This window comes from Bos indicus, chromosome 8, assembly GCF_029378745.1.
Source record: "Bos indicus isolate NIAB-ARS_2022 breed Sahiwal x Tharparkar chromosome 8, NIAB-ARS_B.indTharparkar_mat_pri_1.0, whole genome shotgun sequence".
Classification (NCBI taxonomy): domain Eukaryota; kingdom Metazoa; phylum Chordata; class Mammalia; order Artiodactyla; family Bovidae; genus Bos; species Bos indicus.
The window spans coordinates 29,015,148-29,032,452 of NC_091767.1; the positions used below are offsets into that span (position 1 = coordinate 29,015,148).

The following is a 17,305-nucleotide window of genomic DNA, read 5'->3' on the forward strand; positions in this document are numbered from 1 at the left end:
TCTTTCTACTTCTCATCTCTTCTACGTATTCTGTGCAGATACAGGAAGAAATGCACAGTTGTAGAGTCTTTCTCAAGTCTTCTTTCAAGAGGATCTTTGGAACAGCTGACTGAAGGTAAGGGGCATTTAAAGATTGGGTATTTTCCTTTCTTTGAAAAATTAAAGCATGGTTATGCTCATAAAATTCAACATTGAAGTGAATAAGATAAGTAAATGGAATGTCTTTTCCTCCTCGCCATCATTACTCACCCTCCAGAAGTAACCGCTGTTAGCAGTTGGTTTTCATGCCTTGCACACTCTTCTCTGTACATATACAAATATATGCAGAACATAGACATAGGATTTTTATAGTAATTCATTATTATTCATTTTTTGCAAGTGTAGAAACATGTGATACATGTGCTACAGTGTGATTTTTTGGCATTGACTTTTTCCAGGTCAACACATATAAATTGTACTTCATTCTACTTAATAGCCATGTAGCATTCATTAGGACAAATACCATAAATTAGTTTTTCTGTATCGAAGGACAGTTATATTGGTTTTTTTCGCTATTAAAAATAATGCTGTCCGAAAATTCTTGTACCTATAACTTCATGCATTTTTGCTAGTATTTCATAGGATAGTTTGCTAAAAGTGGAGTTACTGGGTCTGAGGGTTTGAAAATAGAAAACATTTATAGATCTCACCAATTTTTCTCTGAAGAATTAGGTCAGTTTATAGTCTTCTCATCCATGTGTGAGAGTTTCCATTTTTTTATAAGCTATTCATTTTTTTCTCAAGGTCAGTAATTTTGATACCTTTAAAATAATGATGATGTTTTACAGTATAGAAACTGGTTTGTAAACATTTAGGACTACTAGAATTCAGGAATGTCCTAAATGTTCACATTTCGGACTATTAGAATCCAACATATCTTCAGCATGTTGATCAGATGGCTGGGAGAAATTGACTCCTTTTGCTGTTTCCTTGATGTTCCCACAGAGATTAGGGCAGAAGTTCCATGATGAGTCCTGTCATATTAGCATTATGCTCTAGTCAGAATGGTTTATAAGGAAGGAGCATTGCAGTACTCCTGTAGCAGAGAAAACGTCCTTCAAATGTGGCCAGTGTCTAACAGAGCCTCTGTCATCTGAGGAGGGCTTGTGCCTGTGTTATCACTGTCAGACTAGTTCTCTGGAGGAGGTAACACGAAATTGTCAAAGAAGCCGGTTAAGGCAAGAGCAATTCTGGATAATGCGGTCCATCGTTCCTAGTGGTCGAGTCTGTGCTAGACACAGTTTTTAGTGTGTTTCACTGTAAAGTTTTCTTTGCTTTGTTAGAAGATTATTATCAACTTGCTGTGGACTTTGGAAAACGTGGGCTTATTATGTGTGTGTGTGTGTGTGTGTGTGTGCGCGCTCAGTCATCTCCAACTCTTTGTGACCCTGTGGACTGTAGTCTGCCAGGCTCCTCTGTCCTTGGGATTCTCCAGGCAAGATTACTGGAGTTAGTTGCCATTTCCTCCTCCAGGGCATCTTCTTGACCTAGGGATCGAACCCATGTCTCCTGTGTCTCCTGCATTGGCAGGCGGATTCTTTACTGCTGAGCCACCGGGGAGGCCCACCCTGTGTAACCTCCTTTTTATAGACTAGAAACTGAGGATCAGGGGGATTAGACAAATGGTCCAAGGTTACCCGCCTAGCAGAGCCGTGTTCAGACCTGACCTGCCTTTCCCTAAGCCACAGTTGTTTCCCCTGTTCCCCGCAACTTCTGCAGGTGGGTAGAAACATGTGGGTGAAGGAAATGGTAAATTATTTCTGTGTTAGACATCTTAAAAATAGGTGGTACTGTGTTCTTATCTCTTTATTCTGTCTTTGGGCATGGCATGGGAAGTATTAAAAAGTAAACAGTAATAAGATACCACTACACAGTGTCCAGGAGATGGTGAGGGACAGGGAGACCTGGCCTGCTGCAGTCCATAGGGTCGTAAAGAGTCAGACACGACTGAGTGACTCAACAACAACAACGCAGTGTCCAAAATCCAGAACACAGAGACCAGCAAGTGTTGGTGAGGATGTGGAGGGACAGGAACACTCATTCGTGGCTGGTCAGAGTGCAAAATGGTGCAGCCACTTTGCAAGATAGTATGACAGTTTCTTATAAAACTAACAGCTGAAAACTTGTGTTGACACAAAAATCTGCAAAGAAATATTTATGGCAGCTTTATTCAGCATTGCCAAAACTTGACCTTCACTAGGTGAATGGATGAAGTATGGTACATCCAGACAGAAAAATATTATTCAGTGCTACAAAGAAATGAGCTATCAAGCCATGAAAAGATTCGGGGGAACCTTAAATGCATATTCCTAAGGGAAAGACACCCATCTGAAAAAGGCTACCTACTGTATGATTCTAAGTATATAAGATTCTTGGAAAGGTTGAACTGTGGAGACAGTAAAAAGATCAGTCGTTGTCAGGGGATGGGGTGGAGGGATGATTAGGTGGAATACAGAGAGAGATTTTTAGGGCAGTGAAATCATGATGGTTAAATACATGTCATTATACGTTTGTCCAGACCCATAGAATGTATCCCAGCAAGGGTGGGTCCTAGTGAGCACTATGGCAGAATTATGATATGTTAGTGGAGGTGCACCAGTTGTAACAAACGTGCCCTTGGGAGAGCATGTTGATCATAGGTGAGTTTGTGCATGTTGGGGGAAGCCAGGGAGCAAGGGATATATGGGAAATCTCTCTACCGTTCCCTCAATTTTCCTGTGAACCTAAAACTGCTCAAAAAAAATAAGATCCTAATTTAAAAATTATGAAAATACATCAGCCTGTGACTTTATTCTGAAATAAGGTTTATTTAGACTTCCATGTCTGAAAGCATGCTTAGCTAACACTTCACTGCATAATGAAGATATTCCCTTCAGTGAACTAAGGAATTTATAATTAAGAGATGTGCTGGTAGGTACCTACTTGTAAATGCCAAATGCCTAATTTTGAAAGCTAAGGGCTGCCCAATATAAATCAATCTGAGTGAAGAGATAAGACTTTTATAAATTAAGTTGCATTTATTCCTAATGAATTTGGCTGTCACTGCAATCCAAACAGACTTTGTGTTCAAGGGAGCATGTCAAAACATCGTAGATTTAGTGTGCAATTTGTTTTCCCTATAGGTAATTTCCATTTCTATCCTTGAGTGGCTCGTGGTTTGTAGGAGTAAGGATATTTAATTAAACTTTTTGTGGATTGAAGATAGGGCACACCCATTCTTCTCATGGCTGGCATATTAAATGGCTTTCAAATTGTCTTTAAAAACACATGTTTGTATACAGTTCTTAGAATGTAAGAGGGATTTAATTCAAAGAGTCATTATACATAGAAAATACAGTTCAAACTTTCTTGCCTTTTATCTCTGCCTTCCTGTTATGTCCTTTATGCTTCTCTTTGATTTGTCCATCTTTAGCTTAACTCTGATCCATCTACCCCTCTGCTCAGATCTCTGCAAGGTCTCACCATTGATGCCAGAATGTTGGCTCCCTGTCCACCAACGCCAAATAGAAATACAGAGACAGAATTCGGAGGAAAAAAAATAAAGAGGAGCTTTATTCTTAGCCAGTCAAAGGGGAAACACGGTAGGCTAGTGCCTTAAGAACCGTACCCCATTTCCTCAGAAATAAGGAGAGGTTTTATATCCTAAGGAAAGTCTTGCATTTTTTTTTTTTTTTGCAAAATTTCAAAATGGCCACAGATGGCATCAGGTAACTCAGTAACTGGAGTTGGTCTTTTCAGAAGTTATAAGCCTGTGACCTCCTTTCTGAAAGGAAGAATGCTACAGGGGTGTGTGCGGGGGAAGAATGCCAGGTGCAGAGTAGAATTCATAATACATATGGAGTCAGAGAGTAATTAGCTTTATTTAGCTTTGTAAAAGGACCAGTCTGGCCACAAGTGTTTGTTAGTAGTAGCATCTAGACAGTAACCAAAACTGCTTAACTCATTCGGGCCTGTTTATGTTTTTCCCCAGCCTGTTCATTGTTTCCTTGTTTTCCTTGTTTATCAGAAAAGTCTCGTTTTTATTTAAGAAAGGTCTCATTTCTGTTTTTGCTGCAATACCATTGCCTGCTGAATGAAGCCCAGACGCGGATATTCAACGTCATCCATCATTTAGCCCCGACTTCCTTTCCGAGGTCATCCATCATTTAGCCCCGACTTCCTTTCCAAGGTCATCCATCATTTAGCCCCGACTTCCTTTCCAGGTTCACAGCCCACGCCTCCCTGTGCACACCTTGTACTTCAGCCGGAGGCGCGCCATTGGCCAAGCCACGCAGGGCTCTGCGCTCCGCCTCTCTGCCGAGCTGGTTCTCGCCCAGCGGCAGCTTCACCACCTCAACACATGCCCCAAGCCAGCCATCTGGGTTACTAAGCAGGCTTCCAAAGGGAATAGTTACCGAAAGTTCCTACTTTGTTACAAGTTTCCCTGGGAAAGGATGTTCAAATGACTCTGTAAAAGTTACCTGTTTTTCTCCCACTGAACCCACTGAGAAAATCCAGGGGGCACCCTTTAAAGTGAGGCGTTCTGAAGGATGGAGACCCTGGCTGTTAATGCTGCCAGAACGTGCGCTGTCCGCAGCTCCTCGAATTTGGCCTGTTGTGGGTTTGGCTCCCTCTCACACGTGCTGTTGGAAGATCTTCATTGCGTTGTTGCTTCTTTGTCAATCAGCCTTTGGAACATGAGCATGGCAGGAAGGTGAACCAGTTTGTGAGAACAAAGTGTGTGTGTGTGTGTGTGTGTGTGTGTTGAGGGGAGGTGTCCTGTGTGTTTAAGTGAAAGAAAGAAGGCACTAGGTCTTATCCAGTTAGATCCAACACCATTTCATCAACATGGAAATACCCGGTTTTTCAGTTACTTGCATCACTTAAAAATGTGCTACTTTTTGAAGTTTTGTCAAAAAGCATGACATGGGCCAAGGGGAGTAATCTTAGTGGAAGTAGCTGATGCATATTGAGGGCTTACTCTGCACAGTGATTACAGGCAGCACTTGAATTCTTTAGCTTTGAAATAGAGATGTCATTAGCTGGACTTGAAGAATGAGGAGCCCAGCAGAGGGAGGAAGGGTAGCTTGCTTAAGGTTCTGTAACTAGTATGTGGCAGGGCCTTTGCTAAAATCCAGGCTGTTAATTACCTCAACCCCAAAGCTCATTTACTTAAATAACACACTAGTTTGTATCCTATGGATAAAACAGTAAATTGCTGATTTTGTTTATACAAAAAAAAAAAAAAAGCAAAGATTCCTCCCTCCCCAGGCTCTACAGGTATCATGAACTATTTAGGAAGATAGGCCACATGTCTGTGTGTCCAGGGGATATAGACATAGTTTTATGTAGCCCTCTTGTGAGTGCCTTGTTCCTGCGCTAGATACCTCAGTGATCCAAGTAGCCTCCAACTGAGACTTCTGTGGTGGCCCAGTGGTTAAGACTCCATGCTTCCAGTGCAGCGGGTGTGGGTACGATCCTTGGTCGGCAAACTAAGACCCTACGTGTAGCGCAGCTGAAAACAGACACACGTACCCACATGCACACACGCACAAAGCAAATACCCGCAAACTGTGCTAGTGCTAACTTTTTTACATCAAGTCTTCCCTGAATGAGGACTCATGAGTTGGACATGCAAGCTGGTTCTTTTTCCTAGAATCCTCAGGAATTACTGCTTTCTCTTCAAGTTGGTAGTGTGCCTAACCATTGTCGTGACCATCATGCCTTCATAATATTTTTGATGTTAGAATTAGTATATTCAGGTTAATTTTTCAATCCATCCCAGTGGTAGACTTGAAGTTTCCCATTAAGTTAAAAAAAACGAGTGGTTTTCTTTTTTCCCAAAAAGTGCTTTTCCATTTTGGTTTCCTCCTGTGAGCTGAGTTTGGATCTCTGACACCAAGGGCCTGACTCTTGGCAGTTATATGTGAATCGAGCCAAAGATGACTTCCCCAAAGCATTTCACACATTCTGGAAAAATCTTGCTGAGGCCTTGAGAGCTGAGGTCATCATTCCACTTCTATGCAATCACGAAGCAACCTAGGTTTTTATGTCTCCTCTGGGCTGATTTATCTGTCTTTTCTAAATATCTCAGAGCAATTACTGTGGGTGTGGGATTTTCCTTAATACACTTTTATTTGTTTTTAATAGAGGAAATGCATGCTGAAATCTGTTATGCCGAGTGCCTCCTACAGAAAGCAGCCCTCACGTTTGTGCAGGTAACGAACATTTGGCTTAGCATCAGTGTCACCCGGGGAGCCTGCTAAGTATGACAAAGAAAAAGATGCGGCTCATTCTGTGTCTTCAGTTCTTTCCACTTAGAGTTATAATGAAAGCTGTTTGTTATTGCTCGTAAACTTTGGCTGAAAGAAGACTCTGGGGGATCTTTTTTTCCTACTCAAATGCACCTAAAAGACGCTGTTTTGAAATTCAGTCTGTTGGGAACCACTGCCTTTTAAAGAAGCTGTTTTGCACCTACCACACCTAATCTCAGGATGCTTCTCTGTGTGAGAATTGTGAGGTTACGCCTCTGCGAGCTTGCTAATGGTGGAGGGCTGCACACAGGGGTGACTGGCTTCAGCATCTTTGGCTGTTCCCTTCTTGCGCCAGATGCTTCAGCAAAGCTCAGTTATGCATGTAGACCTCAGATTTTATTTCCCTGCTATTTGTATTCTCATCCCCTTTTATTTCTTCTTTTGGAAGAGCAGTTGAAAGAAGTCACTAAACAAAACAATGACTGTTTTTCTCAGGGGCATTTAAATTTCACCTCTAGGATTTCTTATCACCAGTAACTGGCCTGTCATTGTAGCTTCCAGTTCTTCTAAAGAAAAATACGAATTTTAACAGGTGGCCACACAGGTGGCAGTGATGGATACAGTGGGGTAGAAGTGGGGTGGAGATGGTAAGGGGGCAGAAATTCAACTGTAAGATGGAGAAAGTCTTCCTTGATTTCAATGCTTTACATCGAACTGAGAGTGTTTTTCTCTTTTTCTGGAGGTTGACTGACGTGATAGGTTGGAGTCTGGTTAAGGAAAATTAAATCAATCTGGTCTATGACCCTGTTTCCTAAAACTCTACATATTATCATGCCTGAAGCAGTCTCACTGCCTTAGTATACATAAGGCTAGTCACAGAGGCCCTCAGTTTTTTTTGTGTGTGTTTTTTTAATGCGTTTTTCAAATGGGAATTTGACAGTAAAATCTTTGATTCAAAGGGTTTTTAAAAAAATGTTTAGGGGCTTGTAACTCAACATCTGGGGATAGCCACAGCTCTTCCCTCTTCTTCATGCCTCCATATCCAGTCAGGCTCATGATTGTGCTGTTTTACCTTTTGAAGGTTAATCAGCCCTAGCTCTTCTTCTTTATTCTGACCATAATTGTTCTAGTGAGGGGCTCATCAGCGCCTCCCCAGACTTCATGGCAACCTGGGGACCCTTGGTCTGTAGTTTCCCTTCCCTCCAGCTCACTCTCCATTGTGCAATTGTACACCCACTCCAAGGGGAGCATCTCGCCTGCTCATGTCTCGGCTTCAGCGTTTAGTAGCCCTCATTGACGATGGCAGTGGTTCTGTGTCAGAATATCACAAATGGGGAAGGCTTTTTAAAACTCAACTGGCATCTCTCCCAGTTCCCTACTCCCTTCTTACCGACATCCTCGCCTGCTGGTGGCGTACTTGAGTGGGAAAGTACAAGTAGCTTTCTTACTCCTCGGTCATTCCCTTCTTTGAAATAGATTTCTGTAGCAGTGCTGTGTTATATAAGCACAGATGCCCAAGCCAAGCACACCGTGATCTTTAATGCTTCCTTGCCTTTCCCCTGAAAGGTTTTTTTCTTTTTGCTTGCAAAGTTCGTATCTGCCTTCTTTTCCTTCATCTGGTTATTTCCTAATCTTTTTTTTTTTTTTTTTTTTAACGCTGCAAGCACTGATGCTTCCAGGAAGCTTTTTGGACCTCTTCACATCCCAGGCCTCCTTCGTGCTGTTGTGGCAACCTGTGCATGTCTGCGTCTGTGTGTGCATGTCTCCATCCCTTAGCATATTGTGTTTGCTTTTGTCTCGTTTTGCAATTAGGTGCCTGCTGTAAAATAGGCATTCCGCAAATGTTTGGGGAGTCATTAAATATTCTTATTTGAAGCAGATTTTATTCCAATTTAAGAAATTCTTTCCTGGACACTATTGGAACTTGTGTAACTGTAAGCTACCTTCAAATCAGAAAATGGGCATTTAGATTGCATAGTGAATTTTATATTTATTGATTCTTTTAATAATTTAAGTATTAAGTATTTAAGTGATGAAATTGACAAACTAAAGTCAGTTTTTCTCTGGCTTCGGAAGGATGCTCAAGTGCACAGGAAATAAATACCAGAGCATGTTTCTGTTATTAATGGGTTAGAAAAGCATTCTCCATTAGCACCATCTATTAGAGTAGCATTTTTAAAGCAGTTATTTTATATACTTTATTAAGAGACTCTTAGAATCCTAGAATGCTCACCCTAAAAAGGTCACTCATTTAGACCAATTGCCTCAGTTGCATGGTTGATGACCATCAGGCAAGGAGAACAAACAAAATTCCCAAGCAAAATTTCATGCTAGTGATAACAAATTTAGAATCCAGATCAGTTATTTTTGGTCTGGAAATGTATACAAATGAAATTCACAATTCTAAATAGATGGCCTGCTAAAGTACCCCCTAATGAAGAACCATAATCCTGTTACTTGGAGTATGACAGCCAGGAAAATCCTTGGAGCAGCCATTTTGAACTCCATTGAACCTAAAAGAAAATTGCTCAGTAGTTGATGTTTATCAAAGTAGGTTTGGACTAACTCTGCTGCTGCTAAGTTGCTTCAGTCGTGTCCGACTCTGTGCGACCCCATAGACCGCAGCCCACCAGGCTCCCCCATCCCTGGGATTCTCCAGGCAAGAACACTGGGGTGGGTTGCCATTTCCTTCTCCAGTGCATGAAAGTGAAAAGTGAAAGTGAAGTCACTGAGTTGTGTCCAACTCTCAGAGACCCCAGGGACTGCAGCCTACCAGGCTCCTCCATCCATGGGATTTTCCAGGCAAGAGTACTGGAGTGGGGTGCCATTGGACTAACTCTATGGCCCCTAATTGGTGAGGATTACTTTCTTTGTTACATCCTTAAAGTTCCGCAAGGATTTACAAATTGTTTCCTTTTTTTGTCCTCTAAGTTGGAAGAAAGATGACAAAAAAGGCATTTCATATGTAAAGCAAGAAGAATATTTTAATTTAAAATCATGTCCTCAAAAGATCCAGTGTTTTGTTCTAATCATGCAGCTACACAGCTGTGGGACAGTCTAAGAATCATTTGCTAAATGATCTAATTATGTAATTGAATTGTTTTCAGGATGAAAATATGATCAACTTCATCAAAGGTGGACTCAAAATTAGAACAAGTTACCAAATATATAAGTAAGTTAAAAATTAAGATTGATGAAAAATCTTATGACAAGGTTTGTACCTTTATGACCACCTTCTTGTGGTTTTTAAATAATTCTTGTATTATATACCACTATGTACTTTAAAGTTTTTTAATAAGTGTGACTAGATTTTTAAAATTTAGTGTTGGTAAAAATGCACTTGAATTTTGACTGCGTGTGTGTTCAATGCTAAAGGACAACAGAATAGACAACAGAATAAATGGAGTTTTAGGAGAAAAATAGCTGGAAAGTACTTACATAATTTCTGATTAGATAATCTTAGTTTCTCTCTCCTAAAAACCATTTGTAAATTTAAAATGGTAGGTATAGATAGGTATGTCTTTGGTTCAGACTCTGAAACAACACTGTCCCTTTGCATTTCTGCAGTGATGCAGATGTCAGCTAGAGGGGACCGTAGTGTCCTTCACGTATCTTCGGGGTCCTTACTCGTGTTTATCTGGTTGTCCTATCTTTTACTCACAGTGTTAAAAATCTTCAGCTTTGATTCTGGAGTCATCCATTCCTCCCTTTAGTTCTGCCACTCTTTGCTTGTATTTAGAACCTTTGTTATTGGACTTATATATTTTTAAATTGTTTTATCTCCTAATAAAGTAACCTTTTTTGATCATTATAAAATGTTCCTATGTAACTCCTTATAATATTCCTTGTCTTGAAATCTGTTTTGTCTGATATTAATAAAGCTATTCATGCTTTTTTGTAATTAGTGTTTGCGTGGCATATATTCTTTTGCTTTAAATCTAGTTTTGTTTTTATATTTAAATTATATTTTTTTGGTAAATACGTTTAATTGGGTCTTACTTTTTTATTCAGTACAACAGTTAATATGTTTGCACTTGTGACTGCCATTTTGCTTTTTTTTTCTTTGCCTTGTTTGTCCCCCCTCCTTATTTTTCTGCCTTCTTTTGCTTTAATTAAATATATATATATATATATATATTCCAGTAGAATCCCTCTATTATTTTCTTAGCTATAGCCCTTTTAATTTTTCGTAAGTGTTTGCTATAATGATTATCATAGCCTTCTTAATTTACCATAGTCAAGTTAGAGTTAATATTGTACTATTGCACATAAAATAGAAGAAACTTACAAAAGTGTAGTTTTACTTACCACCTTTTGTCTTTTATACTATTCTTATGGTAGTACATTTATGTGTATTATAAACCCCATAATGTGGTGTCTAACCTTTGCTTTAACAGTTTTATGTCATAGTCCCCACTGTTAATCCAATATTTGCCATTTTTTATGTTCTTCATTCATTCCTGTCTATTTCAGAATGAAGCATTTCTTTTAGAATTTCTTATAGTTCATATCCACTTTCAACGACTCTATTTTATTTATCTGAAAATGTCTTTCTCTTTTGCCTTCATTTTTGAAGGCTGTTTTTGCTCAGTAGAGTATTTTTGAGTTACAAGATTTTCCTTTTTTCTTTTCTTCTTTCACTCCTTAAAAACTATCAGTTGTTGTATTGGGTTGGCCAAAAGGTCATTTGGTTTTTTCTGTATGAGTTTCTTACGGAGAAAGCTGAGTTAACTTTTTGGCCAACCCAATATGATGGTCTCTATTGTTTCTGATCACAAGTCAGCTGTTATTTTTTGTTATTATTCCCCTGTCTGTAATGTGTCATTTCTTCTGGATGCTTTGAAGGCTCATATCTTTGACTGATGCGCTTAGGTGTGGCCTTGGGGAACCATGTAGCTATTATTTCTTCAAATATCTTTTCTCTGCTACGTTCTCACTCTTCTTCTGAGACTCCCATTACATGTCAGCCTGATTTTGTTCAGTAGGTCGCTGAAAATTCTTTTTTTTCAGATTAGATATTATCTCAATATTTGGGTTGTCTTGGGGCCAATATCTACTGCCTGCTTTTTCTCTTGACTATATGTCATGTTTTTCTGTTTTCAATTCAGTAAATTTTTGATTGTATACTGGATAGTGATTCATTGCAAAGACTTTAGGTTCTGTTACCTTTCTCAGAAGAATGCTGACTTTTGTTCTGGGAAGCATTTAACTTGACTAGACTTAGAGTCTATACTCTTAATCTCTGCTAGTGGGCAACATCTGAGATCATGATTCCATTATTTCTTTTCTCTTGTTTCTGCCTTTCTTTGGAGCTTCACCAGTTCTCACATAGTTCATGAGTCAACAAAGAATTTGAGTTGAGTTTTAACACTGATTTTGGCATTTCCATCCTATGTGGTTCATCCCTATCTGAAAATTTCCCCAGTACCTTACAGCCGTTCTGGCAGATTTGAACTCTGTACTCTTTTTTTTAAGCCAATAAGACTATACCTTTCTGTATAAGTTGTAGGCACCCCATGCTGAGTGTACTGGGGAGTACTTTCAAGTGACTAGTCATATAAACATAAAGTCTCTTTAAAAGTTGTTCCCTTCTTTCAAAGTTTAACTCTTCTCTAGCTTCCTACTGCTTTTTTTTTTTTTGGCATCTGGTCCTATCACTTCATGGCAAATAGATGTGGAAATAGTGTCAGACTTTATTTTTTTGGGCTCCAAAATCACTGCAGATAGTGATTGCAGCCATGAAATTAAAAGATGCTTACTCCTTGGAAGGAAAGTTATGACCTAGATAGCATATTCAAAAGCAGAGACATTACTTTGCTAACAAAGGTCCGTCTAGTCAAGGCTATGGTTTTTCCAGTAGAATGTGAGAGTTGGACTGTGAAGAAAGCTGAGCGTCAAAGAATTGATGCTTTTGAACTGTGGTGTTGGAGAAGACTCTTGAGAGTCCCTTGGACTGCAAGGAGATCCAACCAGTCCATTCTGAAGGAGATCAGTCCTGGGATTTCTTTGGAAGGAATGATGCTACAGCTGAAACTCCAGTACTTTGGCCACCTCATGCGAAGAGTTGACTCATTGGGAAAGACTCTGATGCTGGGAGGGATTGGGGGCAGGAGGAGAAGGGGACGACAGAGGATGAGATGGCTGGATGGCATCACCGACTCGATGGATGTGAGTTTGAGTGAACTCCGGGAGTTGGTGATAGACAGGGAGGCCTGGCGTGCTGCAGTTCATGGGGTCGCAGAGAGTTGGACACGACTGAGTGAACTGAATTGAACTGAGTGTCTGCAAATATATTTTAAACATGTGTTTTGCATTTTGTTAAGAATTTATAATTGTTATCTGTGGGAGGGTTAATTTAATTTAAGGCACTCTACCAGTACTAGAAATAGAACCAAGATTTAGTATTTTAAGAGATGCTTTTACCTGAAATGATTTCATAAAATTATATTCCATTTGAAATCCTGGAGGAAGCAGGCGAACTTTGGGAACCTGATATATTGTTTTTAGTTTTCCTTTTGAAATATATTTTAGAAGATACAAAAGAATGTTAAAGAGTTGCTTGCTATTTCAGTTATCAAAACTTAAAATCTGAAGGAATTAAAATATTCTTGTAATGGCTCAGAAATTATGTATCAGTGGAATCGAACATAAGACTTTGAAACTCTGTGTGTGTTCATGCACTTCTGTGTACACACACACAGATTTATCTGGGAATTCAAAGCTTACTAAAAAACCTATATATGCATAAGTCTCTTTAAAAACAGTGGGGAAAGATGGGTCTGATTTGTTAGTTTAATAAATGGTTTTGGGAAAATTGACTCTTCATTTTGGAGAAAAGACTATATAAAGGATACATTATATAGATTTAGTATTAAAATATTTTTAGAAGGATATAGGCAAAAACATAGGAAAGTCTTTTTACAGTCCTAAAGCACAAGGCCTTTAAACTTTGTTTTTAAAAAATTTTTAATAAAATTTTTGTTTTATTTAAAAATTTTTTACTTGGAAATAATTTCTGAATTTTTATATAGTCTTCTAATATACAAGTATTATTAGCATCTTATAGAACCACAGTGTAATTATTAAAATCAGGAAACTAACATTGATGCAGTATTATTAACTACTTTATTGACTTGACTCAAGTTTTTCTAACTGTCCCACCAGTGTCCTTATTCTGGTTCAGGATCCACTCCAGGATCCTGAATGTTGCATTCAGGTGTTACATCTCCTTAGTCTGTTTTAATCTGAAAGAGCCCCTCAGTCTCTGTCTTCAAGACCTTGACATTTTTGAAGAATACTTGGCCGTAATTTTTTAGGCCGTCTCTCAAGGTGGACTTATCTAATGTTGCTTCATGATTAAGTTCAGATCACATCTATGGTAACAATACTGCAGAAGCAATGTTGTGTCTTTCTCATTGCTTCATACCAGTAGGTGTTTTTGTTCAGTTGCTTAGTTGTGTCTGACTCTTTGCAACCCCATGGACTTCAGCACCCCAGGTTTCTCTGTCTATCTGGTTTTTCACTATCTCCCGGAGTTTGCTCAAACTCATGTCCATTGAGTTGGTGATGCCATCCAACCGTCTCATCCTCTGTCGCCCTTTTCTCCCCCTGCCTTCAGTATTTCCCAGCATCAGGGTCTTTTCCAGTGGGTCAGTTCTTTGCATCAGGTGGCCAAAGTCTTGGAGCTTCAGGATCAGTCCTTCCAGTGAATATTCAGGGTTGATTTCCTTTAGGATTGACTGGTTTGATCTCCTTGCAGTCCAAGGGACTCTCAAGAGTCTTCTCCAGCACCACAACAAAGTCTTTCCCAACACATTCTAAAGCATCAATTCTTTGGCGTTCAGCCTTCTTTACGGTCCAGCTCTCACATCCATACATGAGTACTGGAAAAACCTGACATCAATTTCAGAAGTCTTTTAAAGTGTGACATAAAAGATTGACTTGACCAAATAAACATTTAAATTTTCATCATGGCAAAAATACCCCATAATAAAAATTATAAATGGAAATATGATATGAAAGACTCAGGGCAAATGACAGTATGAGAAACTCATAACTTGGTGGGAGTCTAAACTGACAGAGTTTTTATGGAGGATGTGCTGGCAGTATATATCAAAATCAAGAATATGTATCGTTTTTGGTCTCAGGAGTTCTTTTTCTAAGAAATTATCCTAAGAACAGTTAGGATGCTATAACTGTAGTTCTAGTACTTGATATAGGAAAAGTATTTGATGAATGTGTAAGAACTCTCTTAGCAACATTATTTATAATATGGAAAATTTTGAAACAACTTGAAAATTTAAGAATAGGAATTTGGTTAATTAAATCATTCCATGGAATGGAATAATACATTTTGTTATAGAATAAGATAACTTTCATGCATTTTCATGGAAAATTGTCAGTATAACCCATAAAATAGTATGTAGTATGTGATACCATTTGTGATTTTTTAATTAAAAATATATTTTACTGACTGAAACTGATCAGTATATTCTTTAAAAAATTAAATTATAAGTTAAAACAGAAGTTTTAGTCTTTAAAGATAAATGCATATAAAACTTGATCTTACAGCAAGCTTTGGTTTGTATAAGTTGATGAGACTTAAAATCATGTAATTAAAGTTAGAATCATGTAATTTTTTATTTTTTATTTTTTAATTTTTTTGACTATGGCACATGGGATCTTAGTTCTCTGATCAGGCATGTCCTCTGCAGTGGAAGTACAGAGTCTTAACCACTGGACCACCAGGGAAGTCCCCATTTGTGTGTTTTAAAGATTCCATTCTTAGTAAAGCATAAAAACAGCTAAAAATTATGTACCCGACTGTTAACAGTGACCTCCTCTCTGTGGGATTGTTGTGTAGGGACACTTAGGCTGTCTCCATATTATCTGAACATTTTTGTAATAATCATATATTTTCAGCAAATAGATCATTTACATATAAAAGAACTCTGAGTATCATATTTGTATCCTGCCATTCTGTTGATATTTTGACATTTGAGTTTTTTATGCAAGTATACAAGCATATATAATTATCATTTTATATAATGAAATTGTATGCCTTTTGTCATTTTGAAATTTCATTTTTCACTTAATGTCAGAAAATTTTAGGTTATTAAATATTTTTAATTCATCATGGCTTTTAATGGCTCAGTAGTGTTCCATTGTGTGGATGTGCCGCATGCGTGTGTATAAATGTATGCATGCATTCAGCTGTCTTCTTAACTAATTTCCTGTTGTTGCCTGCTTTAATTTGTTTATAAGTTTTCACTGTAGGTGGTAATACAATATCTTACCTTATAGGTCAAATTTTGTGTATCCATGCTATTTTCTTAGAATAACATTAGATTTATTGATTCAAAGATACCATTGTGTATAAGATTTCTGATATATATTGCAAAATTACTCTGAAGAATAATTGGGTTGGCAGACTTTTTCTTAAAATACCAGACAGTAAATGTTTAGGCTTGTGGGCCATAAGATCTCTGTCCCAACTACTCAACTCTGCAGCTGACTGCAGGGTGTAAGCAGCCATAGACTGTAAGTAAATGGGTGTGAGGACTTCCCTGGTGGTCCAGCGATTAAGACTCTGTTCTTCTACTGCAAGGGGCACAGGTTTGATCCCTGTGCGGGGAACTAGGATCCTGCATGTCGTGTCACACACACAAAAAAATTGAATTAAAAAAAATCACATTATTAAAAAATAGATGTGGTTATGTTCCAATATTTGCCAACCTCTTTACTATAAATGTCATTTTATCATAAATAAGTGAATGAGTCTATTTGTTCTTACCTTTGCCAGCCTTGGTTTTCCATTTAAAAAATTAAAATAATGTTCTTTGTCACAAAAAATATATATTTTAGAAAATAGGAAAATGTGGATGAGCAAATATTAAAATACACACACATATACCCCATGTACTTAACATCTAGTAATTATGATTGTTAATACCTTAATATATACTTTTCAGAATATTTTCTACATGGATCTAGAGATATATATATATATTTAAAACCAAAATGAGATCACTCTTACATACAGTTTTGTAACTTGCTTTTGCAGTTAATGATCTTTTCTTTTTCATGTCAACAAATCTTCATTTCATATTCAATCCATCTTCAAATATTCAATCCATCTTCATATTTTGCCAGTAGGTCCCAAATCTCATTTACTTCTGGAATGTCAACACCTTGGTCCAACCCAAGACTGTCTTGGGCATTCAGTGTTTATGTTCATTAAATATATCTTATTATACAAGAGTTTCTATATTCATGTCAGTTGTGGAAAAGCCCAATCCAGTTGTCCTGTAGTTGTATACACACAGCTTTGTCTGGTGGCTTCCTTGAGTTTTAGTTTAGCTTGCTGTCTCTTAGTCAGTTCTGACTGCCATAATAGAATATCATACACTGAGTGACTTAAGCAACAGAAACTTATTTCTTCACAGTTCTGAAGGTTGGAAGTCTAAGATCTGGGCACGAGCATATCAGGTTCTGGTGAGGGCTCTCTTCTTGGCTTGCAGACAGCCACCTCCTCACTCTTTCTTCACAGGGCAGAGAGAGAGATTCCACTTATAGTGACCTCATTTAATCTTAATTACCTCCTAAAATCTCTTATTTCCAAATATAGTCACACTTTAGGAGGGGGGCACAGTTAGAACTTCAACATATGGATTTGGGGGAAATATAATTCAGTTGATAGCATTTCTCTAGCTCCTTATATTTCCTATAAACTGGAAATTAGATATATAGGCTTACTAGATTCAACTTAGATGCATTTGGCTAGAATATATCATAAATGAAGTTGCATTCTTTATAATTGCATCACATCAGGTGATACGTAATATCTGGCTATTTCTTATTACTTTAAAAAACTGTATCTGTCAATTTGATAAACAATTTCTGGTTGTTGCCAATTTTTATATTATTGTTTTCATCTGCATTTCTCTGATGAATACACATGAAATACTGTCTGCATTCAAGATATGAAGGGAAAGGGAGAAATGAATAGAAAGTAACTAAAGTGAAAAATCAGA

At 38.1% G+C, this 17,305-nt stretch overlaps 1 protein-coding gene across 4 annotated transcripts in view; it reads left to right on the plus strand.

Annotated features, from left to right (window-relative positions):
* The window catches only part of TTC39B (tetratricopeptide repeat domain 39B), a 156,232-nt gene that overhangs the window by 99,822 nt on the left and 39,105 nt on the right, over positions 1-17,305 (plus strand). For all 4 annotated transcript variants that reach the window (XM_019965912.2, XM_070794526.1, XM_070794529.1 and 1 more), the window contains 3 exons: positions 39-115; positions 6,169-6,236; positions 9,380-9,444. In XM_019965912.2, the coding sequence (XP_019821471.2) occupies positions 39-115; positions 6,169-6,236; positions 9,380-9,444 (210 nt within the window). The remainder of the gene's footprint in view (positions 1-38; positions 116-6,168; positions 6,237-9,379; positions 9,445-17,305) is intronic.